Below are 15,848 nucleotides of genomic sequence, written 5' to 3'. Positions count from 1 at the left end.
TGCAAGTTCGTTCACGTTTGCACTCCTCCAGCTCTCAGGCGAAGTTAAAAACTGATATAATTTACCATTTTATATACTCGGATTATTGTTTGCGTTCAAAATTAGTTTTTATTTAACACTACATGGCTAAAGAGTTTCTCAGTGGACTATACAGCGGCGTGTTAAGCTCCCAAACATCCACCGCGCGTGTCCTCAGCATTTTGACACATTGTCTATTAGTCGACATTTACAAAGCTGCATGGTGTTACAGTCTGTAATGCACATTAAGTGGCGTGGAAATATTGCCCTATACAGCAAGCCTCGAGATTTAGGAAGATACCCTTGAAGAAGATTATTTTTGATACAGATTTCCATTTCCAAGGATTTAATTTCCTCCCGCACGTCAGCACAGTTTGCCTAAAGCTGCCGGCTGAAAATGGGGTGACCTTCAAAAATAACAATATTTTCTAAATGGCCCGGTTTAATCAGTTTATTAGAATTGCTTATTACGTTTACAATATACATATTAAGCATTAGAGGGCGTCTAATTTCAAACTATTTCTAAAAATAAATCCTCATCAGTTGCAGCTCCATACAGATCTCTGCGTCAGACAACACATCAAAGCATTAAAGTGTTTAAAAATGCCCCTATGTTCATGTTTGTTCACTTTAACATATAGTGTGAAATATGCCCAGAAAGTTTAAAGCGTTTTATTCAGTGAGAGAAGAAGTGAGATGATTAATGATGAACGTGTGTGTCTTTTGTTTTGCTGTCTGGACGGATGGAGCGACCGCCTCTCTTAACTTGAACTTGGACTTCCGAAGAGACGCGTCAAACTGTGGATTTATTTTGTCTGCTTTCTCACCGGCTTGACAACCAGACTGCTGCGGGAAAATTAACAAGTCACTCCTGCAGCACTTTTTGTAAGCAGCGATAAATATAAGTATTGACCACATTAAAAAAAACAACCTATTTATAAATCATAATCAGATATAAGATAGGACAGGCTTAGTCGAACAATAATGAAGAGACACGATTTGAGAATGTTTTGTTATATAACAGTAAATATAACAGTAAATAAAACTTACAAAAAAAGTTTAATTATAATCTTGTGTTTATTAACCACGCTCCTTTGGTGTCCCTGTGTCACAGATGCATATTATCTGATGGGGCCGCGCATTTACAACTATGTCCATATTAGGATATAAGAATACACTTTATTGTCTAAACTTGTAGCCTGTTGCTGTGCAGATATTGTAATTACCAGCTTTTGAAAATAACCACATGTTTGTATCTATTTATGTATTCATGCTTATGTAGCCTGTTTTCTAAATTGTACGACATTCTGCGAATGTTTGAGGCTCAAATGTGTGCCAGTGCACCGTTGTTGTATTTCTAACTAATTTAACTACAGTTCACGCTTTTGTCGACGTTATGAAACTACACTTTGTTTGATATAAACAAAGTGCAGAGATATCTTCCTCTTGAATATGGTAACCCTCGCAGTCGGAGTCATACCACTGATGTTTTAGTAGCAATATGATAAGCGCACTGAATAAAAAGGCTGTAAAGCCCGTGTTGTATTTTGTAAATCCACTTTGGCCTTTCTGTGGCGGTGGTCTGCCAGCCTGCCCTCTGTCCTCTGGGCGCGGCTCCGCCTGGCCTGCTTTATTTTGCGGTTAAGCCACAGTCATCCCCTCCTAGTCTACCTGCTCTGGGTGAGGTTAAACGACTCAAATCAGATGTAAATAAGGCTTAAACTGTAGTGTAGGTATTTTTATTCATGCATGGCTTTGCAAAAGCGTACAACAGCGAAATATATTTTTATTATCAGTGGTAAATAAAAAGATGGGTTTACCTCGTGGTGATTAAAAAACAGAAACTATCCACCAACCTGAACAGAAATACTGCATTTCAGAGCAGCTCGAATGTCTAAATAATAAAGCCTGTGGTGCACATCTGTTAACTTATACGATTAAGAAGAGTCTGTGTCACATGTATAAGAAGATGTTGGTGGGTAAAGTGAGTGTAAGGGGGGTTACTCCCCCCACACCTCTGTATGGCCTAAACTCGACACTTGTATCCTCTATTCACTGTACGTCGTTTCACGAATACTTAAGATAATTTCGGTTTGCTTAGCAAACATGGCTCCCACCCAGTGACACCAGATTATACAGTGCTGTAATAGATCTGTGATTTAAAACTTGAAGGCTCGGTAGTTAGTGTTTGATAGAAGTCATGTTGCAAGCCGGACCTGCATTTTAAAATGTGTATATGCAGCAAGATCCTGTGAGAAATGCGACAACTAGGAATGTGTGAATCTTGGTGCGAGCTGAAATAGGAATCAGAATACTCCATAGTATGTTATTTACGCAAGTTAGGTTGAGTTAAAATGTTCCTCGCTTATAAAAATCTCATTCCGTTTGTCACGCAACAACACTGGACTGCCCTAGTTACATATTTTGGACCACGGTTGAGCATTTTCTTGACAAAATCTCGTCCCTTCCTGCGCCCTGACTGTTGGCCCAGAAGTCCAGTGGTCTTGGCTTATACCATTATGAACATTTTTGATCGTAAATTAAAGCCAGGCTAAACGGGAAAACACCAGATTGAAATGCTGTTTTAGTTTTGTAGGAATGTTTTCATGACAGTGGACTGTTCTGCAACAACAGTCCACTTACTTACACACACACACACACACAACAATACGAAGCAAACACTCAGGATTTTGCAGAGGAGAATGTTGCGTTAACATAAACCTTAATGCAAAATACATGTGATGCGCCAGACCAGGAGCGCGCGTCACACACGCGCAACTTCCAAATGAGCTCCAGTCTTGATTTACTATGAGATTTATGCATGCACTACAGTCAGATTTTGTCCATTCAATTAGTCCAGACGTTTAATGGGTCCAAAGTTTATTCCACTGAGTCTGACATGTTTATTTACTCAAAATCCTCGAATCCTCATTTTGAAAATGCGCCACGACTATTGGCCTTTATGCTGTTTAAACGTAAGAATCTGTTTGGTTATTTTTGGTTGAGGCAGTCCACTGTGAAGTGAATTTACCACTTGGTTTACTTTGATTATAAAAAATGGTTTTATCTCAAAGCTTAGCCAGAAGCTGGCTGGAAACTCGTAAACACAAACGCAACCTGATTTTCAGCATGCATGGCGCAGACTCTTACCTGCAAGCTGTCAACACATTCTTGGATCGCTACATCGCTTCTTCAAAGACTTTTTATGCTCAAGGATTTGCATCATTCCCGAGACCGGTGAGATAATGTTTGACAAGTAATAGTGTTGCTTTTTACTGGCATTTCTTTTCGGTGTCTAACTTATTGATGGTCTACACATGTGAGAGAGACACGGAGTCATTTTGATGCAGGGAGTGCACTGCAGAAATGGGATTTCCCCTAGCTCAAGGCAAGAGATACTGACTATGGTGGTAATTTCACTTGTTTCCATTGGAGTGTTTTGAGTCATGTGCATAAGAGATATGGGATTTTGAAGTAACTGATTGAGTGCTACAGCCCTGTAGTGTTGCAGGATCGAAATAACACACGCTGCACATATACTGCATGTATATAAGGGCGTATTCCGCATACATAAGATCCATTGCATCAGTCATGTGCACATGCAGTCAGTTCCTGAGAGCGGAAGCCGCAGGTAGGCAGCATTTGTATGGGGATGGATGCTCTCCCCTCCCCCACAAACGTCCGCATTAGACGGTCTCCCTCCGTCTGACGGGGCCTGTCTGGAAGGACATGATGTCTGGTTGTCAAGATATTTACAGCAGCACATCATGGCTGCTTGTCAAGATATTGATAGTCGTTTCAATTGACAGTTCCTGAAATAAGTGAAACCGCAGCTGAGATGAAATATCGCACTCATCCTGGCAGATTATTTTACGCTTTTTAAGGAAAATATTTTTTAAAAAAGCAAGTGGACAAATATTTACATTTGATTGCGCAGTATGCTGCGAAGTTCCTCCACAAACTGTATGCATGGCACTAAAAACCAGCCACCACCTTCAAGTTTTAAACACCTCAGGTGCACTAAAATGGACCCTGCGCCAGTTTTTGTTTTATATTTGTGTAACACCTTTAAGTCTGTGATGACGCAGCCTGCGTTGTTTCAGTGACGCACGGTTACAGATTTCGCATTTTACCCGGCAGTATTGGAATTTGGCCTCAGGAATTTGCTTATAACACTGACAGTCACACGGGCATTAATATTTGTACTTTCGCTCATGGATAAATATTTCTGGTCGAGTTGTAGGAATTTTGACACGTTCTGTGGTGACTAAATAGAAATTAAAACCCAGCTAATTAATTCCATTTTATTTTGTAACTTAATGTAAGATTACAGATGCACATACGCGTAATATCCAAGGTAAATTATAGCATCTGTGCCGCGTAGAGTTAAAGTTTCGGGGGAATTGTGGGTGAAAAATAACAACTTTCATATCAATAAGGTGTCTTAAGTAGTGTATATTCGTGTGTAAATTATTTACTTTTTAAATATGACGATAGGTAGTTAGTGTAACACTAAATATAAAGCTTTGCAATGTGAAATTTGAACATGCGTAATGTAAAAAAAAAAACAAAACATATTCCTCATCCTTTAAGAATCCACCTGTGTGTCTCCAACCTGCCCACTGTTTAGATAACGCAACTAAACGTTCACAATCTAAGTTTGATATATATTTTAATCCATTGTGAATTGTTTTGTGCAGGGCGTGTGTTAAATACTGGCTGAAGTATTGTCACTGTGGTGTAAGAGTGGCTCGCTGCTGCATTGCACATTTTGCTGCAGTGGAAATGCGCCAGACGCTTAAATATTTAATATTAGGCTAATCATTTATTTGCTGTCACCATTACCATATAATAGTGGTAGTAGTTCTTGCAAGTTAGTGATGATAAAGCACTTTATTTATTAATTCTCAAGTGGTCCCATTATTTGAGGTTTATCTTTATTATGTTGTTTTTTCTTTTTCCTAAAACATTAATTATAAGAACTAAAAAAAACGTCCATCATGTCAGTGTCAGTTTTGGAGATAACTCGATACAGTTGTGACGTGTGATTTATGATTATTGCAACACAAAGTGTAACATCATCAAATCATAGTATTTTTTTTCTTCTTCTAAATTCATCGTGTACTTTTTTCGCTGAGACTTTGCCGCCTGTTTGACCAACGCTACATCATCCGTGTATCCCTCGGGGGGAAACTATTACAGCACACACACATTTGGGTGTAATCTGAAAGTTAGGTTGAGTGATAACAAAATGTACCTAACTAAAAACAACACACTATCATTCATAAACTAAAAAAGGCGTGATCTTCTGCAGTCTGAGTTTTCATGGAAAATGTTAGTTTGGAGGGAGCCGGTTTCCTGCAGCGCAAAAGCTGTCAAATTCCTGATCCTTGGAGGAAAAAAAAACACACACACACCAAGGGATTATTTGGAGTTCCTCTTCTCTTCACACACAGCAAATATTTTCGAGTAAGGGTCTCTAAATAACAGCTAGTTTGCATGCATACTCTAGTGTGAAGTTCATTCTTGTCTGTCTAGACTCTGATTACGACCCTGTTTGTCTGCGTTTTTTTACCTTGACCTTGGACTTCCGTGCAGCTGCCGTTTGGATGAGCCCTCCGTAGTTGTAATTTCCTTGAGACAAAAGAAGAATAGTCTCTGCTCGAGGAAGGACAGGGGGTTTAGCTTCCGCAGTATACAAATACTCAACGGTGGCCTGATTATTCCCAAGACAACTCAGCAGTGCAAAAATGTTGATAAAGTAGGCACCCTTTGTAGGGCAGCTTGTAGCCTGCTTTATGAGTGACTCATGGGATAGGCATCACAAAAAGTCTACTTTATAGACACTTTGCGGGCCTATCCCATCGGTAATATTTCAAACTCTAAAATACAGTTAAGTTCTAAATATTAACCCATACGTATTGAAGATGAGAGGAATAAAGGGATTTCCCCCAACTGTTGTGGCTGTAGGGCCTGGTGACGAAATGGACTAGAAAGAGGTTTTGTATTTAGCAGAGAGCTCCATACCAGTGGCCTGTTCAAATCTGAGGGATGATTCGTGTAAAAATAGTGACAGAGGAGTCCATGGGGGGAAATGGTCCGCATTTCTACCATGGTGTCTAATTGAATAAGGTCTGTGCACACAGTCAGGCTGAAAGCGACTCTTTGTTCTTATTTTTTTTTCCTGGAAGTGTCAGCAGCCACTTCTATGTTGTGAATGAATAGCTCAGTGAAACAGAATCATCACATGAATTCGTTTAATGGTCATTTTAGTGGTCACATTATGGCTTAAAAAGCGTTTCAGCCTAATCGAGAATACAACTGAACACGTCTTTGCGCAGTCATATTGCGGAAATTATTTATAAACTAATGTTTGCTGCCATTAATTGTAGAAGATTACTATGATTATATCTTCAAATGAAAGATACACCATATGTGGTGAAAGGTTATTTGTAATGACGGTATCTTACCTGAGCTCTCACCTCGTCCTGTGGCTGTTGATGCTGAGGTGCAACGACACTCCTTCAACACAACTTTGCCAGAACTAAAACTCCTGGTTCTGCCAAACAAAACACACACGCACACACACACACCCTCAAGATACCAAATAGTTTTTCAACCGATACATTAATTAAAATGTATCACCCCATGCTCAAGTTGTATCCTGCTATATTTAGACTCCACAATATCAACCTCTAAAAGGCAACATTAATGGTAAATTACGCATTATTACGCCCTGCTGGAACAGTAATAGTCCACAACTAGTCTCAGAATCTCATCTCAGCATGTTAATAGGTGACCCAGTGGCAGCTGTATACGGGTTTAAAGGAAATGCGTCCTTCAGAAAAGCAGTGTTGATAAGATTGGACGGAGACATATTTGCTCTGACAGCACAGTATATTTTTTATGCGTAATACTTTGTTACGTAGTGGACATCAATTTGACTACAGACCAGGGTTTCCACATTTAAATCATATTCTTTTTATTATTACATTTAATAATTAAACTAAACCTCAGCCGGATCATGTTGCTTTCACTTAGTGAAATATAAAGATTGCGCACCAGTGCGCCAAGCAATGTAGGAGATGAGATTTAAAGATTTAATTTGTATTTTTCTGTTTTTTTATTTTCACTGTATCAACTGTGACATGTATCATATGCTATTATATTCTTTGGCAGTCCTGCAGTCGGCCAAAATTCACAGGTTGTTTTCGTTTGCCCCAGTCTTGAAAGTATCCAAACTCCCCTTTAAGGGTGTGGGTCTCGGTGATTTAAGCCAATGATATGACTCGGTGTTCTGCAGGAAAAAACTGTGACATGTGAGGCAGTGGGTCTTTAAAGGGCTGCGCTGCCCCAACTCACAAGCCCAATCTCGTAGGACTTGTTAGCGTATCACGTGCCAGATTCTTAATGAAGTGGACACACGAGGGTCTCGTGTGCGCATGCGCTTGGTGTAAAATGTAGTTGGAAATGAGGTGTCCGTCTTGGAGTAGTCGACTTTTAAAAAGCATCGGCAGCCCCTGATATGACGACTTCGCTGGTTCTGCATCCACGCTGGGCGGACACCTTGATGTACGTTTATGAAAAAAGCCCGAATGAAAACAACCAGACTAAAAGCCAAACAATGGAGGGACTGAGCGGTAATTGCCCTGCGACCCACTGCAGGGACCTGATGTCGCACCCCGCGCTGGGACGACATTCTGGCACCATAGCGACCCACCAGGGCTCCGTCTACTCGGATATTTCTTCTCCAGACACCGGCCGGCAGTGTCCGGCTCCTCAAACATCATCCAGTGCATCTTTGAGCTACGGTTATCCCTTTGGAAACCCATATTACGGCTGTAGATTATCTCATTCGCACAACGTGAACTTGCAGCAGAAGCCCTGCTCGTACCATCCCGCAGAGAAATATGCCGAGCCCAGCACAGCGCTGCCCACGGAAGAACTGTCTACCAGGGCGAAAGAGTTTGCCTTCTACCCGAGTTTTGCCAGCTCATATCAGGCTGTCCCTGGATATCTCGACGTGTCGGTGGTGCCCAGTATCAGTGCCCATCCCGAACCGAGGCACGACGCCTTGATCCCCATGGAGGGCTACCAGCACTGGGCTCTCTCCAATGGCTGGGATGGGCAGGTGTACTGCTCCAAAGAGCAAACGCAGTCAACTCATCTTTGGAAATCACCTTTTCCAGGTACGTAAAAATGATGTTTCATTTTCTTTTTCAAAGCTGTCTTCAGATTGTAATTCACATGATAGTCCAGCGGCTTGTAGACTTTTAATATCTGTGTTATCACATTAAGAGAGCTATTTAAATGAAGTCAGATACCTTTACTCTCCTGGGATGTTATTACTTAGTTTATGAATTTTATTGTGTGAAAGAGCCAATATCAAGTTACAGAGAAGTCCAGGGAAACTCTAAAATGTGCTAAATAAACATACAGCTGTCAAGCCTTATCTCAGTTATCATATGTTTTCCATAGACTCAAAGACTTTAAGCAGAGATATTCTTCAATTTGACGTTAAAGAAATCCACACATTTTTCCTTTAAGTGTGCGTAAATATCAGAATTGAGTTCAAGAATATTTGCAAGGCCCTTTAATGGTTAATACAAATTCAGAAACGGAGCATCTGCTTTCCACAGTTTGTGTTTTTTTTTTCTCGGAGTCATATGATGAATGTCCAGTTTCAGTCACGCAGAATAGGAAGCCACACCAGTGCATACCTTTGCCCCCTGTTTGATAATATAGTGACGAAGCTAGCCTACTGTGTTTGGATGGTGTCAATAAATCTCAGCGCCTTGCGATGTGTGCACATCCCCCTGCATATACCAGGATTCAGTTATTCAAGAGTTGCATTGCACACAGACCTCAGCATCATGTTTCACAAATGTTTCCCAACCACTGACCAGTTCACATTATAATCCAGCCTCGCCTTTTTACTTTACTTACCATCATACATGCAAGATATCTGATCATGGACGCAGGGGCCCGACCAGTATGCAGTTTACAGAGTGTTTACTGGACTGCTTCTTTTTACCACAAGGGTTTATTATCTATTTGCAATCTGTAGGTATTTTAATTCCCAGATAGAAAACTTCTCAGACCTCGCCTGAACCTCTCACGCGACATCTGCCCCCTTTTTTTTTACGTTGAAAATACACAGGAGCAAGCCACGCAAGCACGGGCACGCAGTCAAATGCGCGCGCACACATGCACAAAAACACAGGAACGCGCTGTCCATGTCTTCAGACATACCATATACACACAAACATAAATTGACACACAGGCACACAAAACTATTTTGCTTTAAAGTAAAACAAGTAAAACAGTGACCTCCGCTCAGATATCATAAATTTGCTTGTCACAAAATATTTAATAATAATAAAGATATCATGGAGCTAATGTTTGAATATCCATTTGCCATATTCTCACGAGCTGTGGAGAAATATCCACAACCCCTGACTGTAAAATGACATGGGGGCAAAAAGCTTCATGTCTCACAGCTTGCCACTGTTTCTCAAGGTATTGCCATACTTGTCCTGTCATGTTTCTCATTGGCTGTCCTAACTCAGCTTCAGCCTTGGCGAAAGGGTGTTATCCCAGATCTTTGCTTACCTGAACAAATAAGGTACAAAAAAGATTCAGAAATTATGTTTACTCTTAAAGGAAATTCTAGGAAGTGTGAATAAATTGTCACCTTTCACTTAAATTGCAAGTTTATGTTTATATAAAACTTAAAGTTTTCAATTGTAATCATGTCAGATCGTGATTTTTTATTTTCTAATCAGGCACTGACCAGCGTAATGCATCCATATTGAGGCTTATTGCAGTTTATACTTACACACTGGTACCCCGCAGTTCAATTAAACATCGAGAGATTTATCCAAGATATCGTTAACGAGGTTTGTTGTAGTAAAGTAGATGGTCAACCAGGAGATTAAGTATCGACATGCAGCTTAAGGAAAAACATCGATCACTCGTCCATTGAAAACAATGCACAATTGCAGTGGCTTTAACTTGATGGTGATTGTTCATTTGCAGAATAAACGGATGGCTTATCGCTGTGTGACACAAACGGAGTGTATTTTACATGAGCGGACTCTCTTAGGCGATTTTATATTTGCGTTCCTGCATGTCAGGTGCAGCACACCTGAGATCTTCACTGCAATGCATTTTCTCTGTAGTGTGTCCCTCCATCTCTCAACCCCCCATCCCTACACACACACACACACACACACACACACACACACACACACACACACACACTTGGAGTGTGATTTTGACCTTGAAAATGAAGCGATTTTGAAACTTCTTTTTTCTGTCACATTAGGTCAGTAATTAAATTTAAACATGTCTCAGTTTGCGACAGAAATACACCAGTCTTGTCATTGTGTGTCTTGTCAACACATTACGGTGTTAATTTGCGCTAATATTTTTCTACCATTTTCCCTTTTTACCCCTACAGATGTTGTGCCATTGCAGCCTGAGGTCAGCAGTTACCGCCGCGGGCGTAAAAAACGTGTCCCTTACACCAAGATCCAACTGAAGGAGCTGGAGAAAGAATATGCAGCCAGCAAGTTCATCACCAAAGATAAGAGAAGGCGCATTTCGGCCGCCACCAACCTCTCAGAGCGTCAAGTCACCATCTGGTTCCAAAACCGGCGAGTCAAGGAGAAGAAATTTGTCAGTAAATCCAAGAGCAGTCACATGCACACCACTTGATGAGATCAGCGTCCTCCTTGAAACTGCAACTCTTAACTTCCGATACATCTTGCCATATATTTACCTCTTGCATCAGAAATCCGTGGCTGAAGGACATTTTTGGCAGAGTGGTTTTTCTTTTTTAATTTAAGTTCCATCATTTCCATCGACCACGCCACCATGCCCCCTTGTTTTCAAGTTAGAGATAAAGCTCTACAAACTGTGAAAATGTTGAAAATTCACGTCACATTTGTTTTATATGAATGTACATATATAAATATATAATATTTAAAACGATATCTGTATTTCAAAGACAAGTATTGCGTGTTTTTCTTTTCATTTTTTTTTTCTCCAAGCCAAATCTCAGAAGGACTGATGACATTTCTAAGACTTACAACAAGCAGATCGAAACAGAGGAGACTGGTTTGATGTCATTTAAGAAAGATAATCGCCACATGGACATAATTTGTGGTAATGACAAGTTGAACTTGAGACTTCAACAAAAAGCTCACAAAGAGGACTTTCGAGAGAAAGAAATATTTCTTTTTTTTTTTTTTAAATATTCCTTCAGAATTTCAAAAGCTATGTTCCTCTGTGTGGGAAGTGTTCTCTTAAGCCTGGTAAAACAAAGGCTCCTGTGTTGTTAATCTGTATAGTGCAATGCCTTTTTATTTAATTCATATTATCTAGTATGGCGGAACTGTAAACTGGAATACCCCAAGACTTGTATGTTTTCCTTTGTCAGTGAAGGATTCTGTCATGCAACTGGAATGATTGTAAACCATTAAAAGTCAGTGAGTATTACACATAAATGCACAATCGTTTTTAATTTTTTTTTTTTTTTTTTTGTCTTTGTTAGTGTAGCATTGCAGCTGATCACACGCCTTGTACGAAGCCTGTAATTTCTACTTTCGTGCAGTATGTGAACTGTATTGTGGTGTTGAATTACGTACTGGTAACGTGTTTCATAAATAAATGATGATTATGAAAATGCTTAAATATTCAAGTCAATCAACCCATCCTACTTGCAGCATTTCCTTTCGTTTCAAGTTACACTGGTGTCATTAAGCAGCAGAAGCTCTAACCGCTGTCGTCTTTGCTCTTCAACTTGAGCCCATAACATCAGCAGCGGATGGGCGAGTGAGGATTTTATGTTGCAAAGTGCTTGATTAAGACTTATTGGGCATCCTGGAGTCTTGTTAATGGCTGCAGGAGATGATACAGCGATTACGCATGGTTATTGAGCAGCAGGGCGCGTGCCTCACACTTGCAAACCAAGAAAAATACAAAATAAATCAGTATATTTAGACAGATTTTGACTCCAGATAGAAATATTTTAATAAGACCTGCAGGATCTGGTGTTTCAAATGGATCATTTACAGAAACACACTCGACGGTTGAGAGAAACTCAGCCCAAATCTATCCCGCCCTCATCCCCAACTCCGAGCGCATTTTTAATCAAAGTGAATGCCAAAGAGATTTTACCTGTCACTTGGCACAAGTTCAATTTCAGAATCTTCACAAACAGCCCGAAAGGCAGTAAAAAGCGCTTTATGCGTCAGCTCTCACAGAAACATTTACAGGGTGACCACAGAATATTATTTTCAGACCTTTTCATATTCCACAGCTACAAATTAGTTATTGTTGGTCTAATAATAGGAACATTACAACCCGCAAGCTATGAGAGTTAAACGAGCACTTTCCCTTCCCGTCACCATGCAGTGTATTTAAAGCATTTGCCTACACTGTCATAACTGATTGTGCTTAAGATATTAAGAACAGCCTACATGCGTAAATTAAAATGGCAAAGCCTTTGCATGTGTAAATGTTGCCTGCGACTATAGCGCATGACGCGTATGTGGATTTTAGTTAAACCTGCTCTGTTTCAGTGTGTAAAAGGCACAGGTGAGTTTTGCGATGAACTTGAGGATGCTTTTGTTTGTCACCAGCATGAACTCCTTATTTATTAATCTAAACATGTATTATTAGTAAAGGTACATGCGCTCTGTCTGTTTCTGAAACACACACACACATTGAGCGCCAGAATCAGCCAATTGCGCATTGCGGATCCAGTATCTATAGTTTTGTTCACAGCATATATACTTACTATTTACAGATTTGTACTGACCGGTGCGTAAAGGTTTTTTGGTACATGCGGCCCGTGTTACCAAACATTAAGGCCCTAATGTCTCATATGCATATTAGGATACTTCCGTTATGAAAGTGTAAAGAGGAAAATATGTGGAAAATTTACATTTAAACATGGCTGTCCTGAGAATAATCAAAGCTGAAGGTGGTTGAATTTAAGATACTTAAAACTAGTCTATGTAAAGTCTATAATTCCAGTTTTAATCTGAATTAAACATAACGCATATTAGTCTAAAACGTCAGACGTAAATGGAAATAGATACGGCCTCTTTCTTTTACTTTAGTCAAAATAATTCACTTCAGAGGCCTAAATATTTTCGCCTGATGGTTCTAATGTTGTAGCTATTCCCGAAACCGTCCCCTCCACATTATAGTTGGCGTGCTGGTGCTTTGTAATTTAATTTCTCTATAGGCGACTCGCTGGTTGGACTGTGGTCACTTTTTCCAGCTCCTCACATCTTCTGAGGTTGTTGATTAGAATCCAAGCCGTCACACTTGAAGTTTTTGTTTGTCTGCTTCCTGGATTTTGTGGAAAGTTCTGGGTCTCCTGATTTACCCTTGACCATGACTATGCAGTCACTTTGACCTTGACATCACAGCGGATTGTGAATAATAAATAGGGGGCTGGACACCAATGCTGGCGGTTTGTTTGTAGGCAAACAAGGTGTTATTTCCCTGTCTAGACAGCCGGACTTAATGGCATGCCATAAATACATAAAAAAGGGGAAGTGTACCGATATCCTCTGACCTGCATTTCTGACCATCTCTCAGAGCTTTGCATTAACATTTGGGCTCTCTTCTTTTGTGTGTGTGTGTGTGTGTGTGTGTGTGTGTGTGTGTGTGTGTGTTTCTTTTGCAGAAGTCCACTAAAAGTAGTTGCTCTGGCCCATGCACTCTGGAACCGCCAATGGTTTCATGCACTCATCATGAGGTGTGTGTTATTGACCACGAAGGACAGGTAGGACTTTTGACGTCTCACGCCAACACCAGTAATCCGCAGCAAGCAGCCATACTGTCTACACAGCGAGAGGAAATGGTAATACGACGTCGCCCACAATATAACGATTAAAGGTATGGCCGTTTTTTTCCTACTATGGCAGCAGGCCTGCGTGGACTTTGTTTTATGACTGCTTAGCTCACAACAAACAATTAACATTGAGCAGACTGAATTAACGTACGGAAATATGACGGATAATATAATTGTAGCTCATTTTGAAATGATTATTTTCTTCAAAGTAAAAGGCGTATAGCGGGGATGAACTTGGGACAAAAATAAGCCTGCTTTAAATATAATTTATATATTTAAACTTCTGATAATAAGGAACATTATGACAAAAAAATATCATTTTGTAAAAGTTATATAGCAGTGGGTATTAAATGTTTGAGCGGGGATTCTCCACATAATCTCAAACAATATATTATAATTAAACTGGCAGAATATGTTGATTATTTTAGTTATAATTTAAAGGGCCAATTTTTGTTTTAAATGTACATGAATGTTTACATTTTAAATCCTTTAAGCAATAATACATCCTACAATGCATAAATATAGTAGTATACGCATATTTAAAGCAGTTTTGTTTACAATTGAAGAAGAAAATCTGGATTTATATTCCATGAAATATACCCAATTTCCTGGAAGTTAATTTTTTACTAGTATAACTCGTCACCTGAAGTAATCAAACACTACACGCCCGGGATTAACATTTACTATGCCGAAAAAAGGACGACCCAGGGTAAACTCACTTTACCTGACAGCATATTTTCAATAAAAAACAAAATATACAAAACTAAAAGCTTTTTAGACGCTTTGCACCCTCACCAGCCGCTGGTTTTACCTTGAAAATGTAAAATGTATAAGAAGTTGCATTGCTTTTTGGCTGTGTGTGGAGGCGTCAGAGCTGCAGGCCGCTGTCAGCCACACATATGAGACAGGGGGCTGATAACCTCTGGTGGTGACCAGAGGAAAATATCAGGAAGTGCTGCAACTCTCTCTCATTTAGAGAGATTTTAGTTTTTCACTTCACTCAATATGTTTAAATGATTGTTATGACTCATTTAGCTCAGGGTTGCTACTTTTTTTCAGTGAATTTGACAGTAAATATTGAATTTGGAGTTTGACAGCTGTTATTTTGATGCAGAAGTTTTTCCTCCCTGTTAAAGTTGCAGCTCTGCTCATAGTGAGTGGTGCAGCAAATAGAGAAGTTACAGCTGAAGCTACGCGGGTCATAATCGCTGTCAGATGTTTTGTCATGGGATTGTTGTTGAGATTTTATTTTATATTAATGCAATCAAAGCATTGTTTTGGGATTTCATGGCTCCGCTGTTGCAATATACCCGATAATGTGGACATCACATGTCGGAGCAACATCAGAGAGCAAAGATAACCAGGATCTGATGATTCTGACTTTAAATTATAATGCATTTATTTATTTTTCTTTGATGTTTCTGCAGATATGATCTGCGGCTATAGAATTTATTTAACAAATTTGACCGCAGTGTTGTTTGAAAAGTCACATTGTTAAAAAGTGCTTAGTTTTTGTGTGTAATTTGACTGACCACATGCACCGAGCGTGGTTTGAAAATTCATAATTTATTGATCATGAATACACAGTAGGTGAGCAGTTTATGTTTGATTATTTGATTTTTCTACATCACACACACACAACACACACACACACACACACACACACACACACACACACACACTAAAGTAGTTCACTCTCTCTAGAATTAAAAATTAAATTATTAAGTGAGTAAATAAAATAGTATTACCTTATTTGGTCAGATGCCTTGTGGCAGTTTTACAACTTTATACAAAGTGACCGTCAAGTTCAAATGTTTCTATCTATCACATGACGCAATGGCTTTACTATTAATGCTAGTTTGCGATGTTTAATTTGCATATATCTACACAGGTATTACATATAATATAATATAACTACTGATGCGTGTTATATTTTTATGGAGACTTTAAAATTTAA

The 15,848-nt window shown here is 39.5% G+C and overlaps 1 protein-coding gene across 1 annotated transcript; it reads left to right on the top strand.

Annotated features, from left to right (window-relative positions):
- The first annotated feature begins 7,400 nt into the window (after positions 1-7,400).
- hoxc13a (homeobox C13a) lies at positions 7,401-11,528 on the top strand. Its single transcript, XM_033630211.2, has 2 exons — positions 7,401-8,207; positions 10,481-11,528. Exons 1-2 carry the CDS (start codon positions 7,544-7,546, stop codon positions 10,735-10,737), a joined length of 921 nt encoding a protein of 306 aa, XP_033486102.1. The 5' UTR covers positions 7,401-7,543; the 3' UTR covers positions 10,738-11,528.
- Positions 11,529-15,848: the final 4,320 nt, after the last annotated feature.

The sequence above is a fragment of the Epinephelus lanceolatus genome, chromosome 8 (assembly GCF_041903045.1).
Source record: "Epinephelus lanceolatus isolate andai-2023 chromosome 8, ASM4190304v1, whole genome shotgun sequence".
Classification (NCBI taxonomy): domain Eukaryota; kingdom Metazoa; phylum Chordata; class Actinopteri; order Perciformes; family Serranidae; genus Epinephelus; species Epinephelus lanceolatus.
Note: the sequence above shows the minus strand (reverse complement) of the source record. Positions and strands in the feature narration are given on the sequence as shown.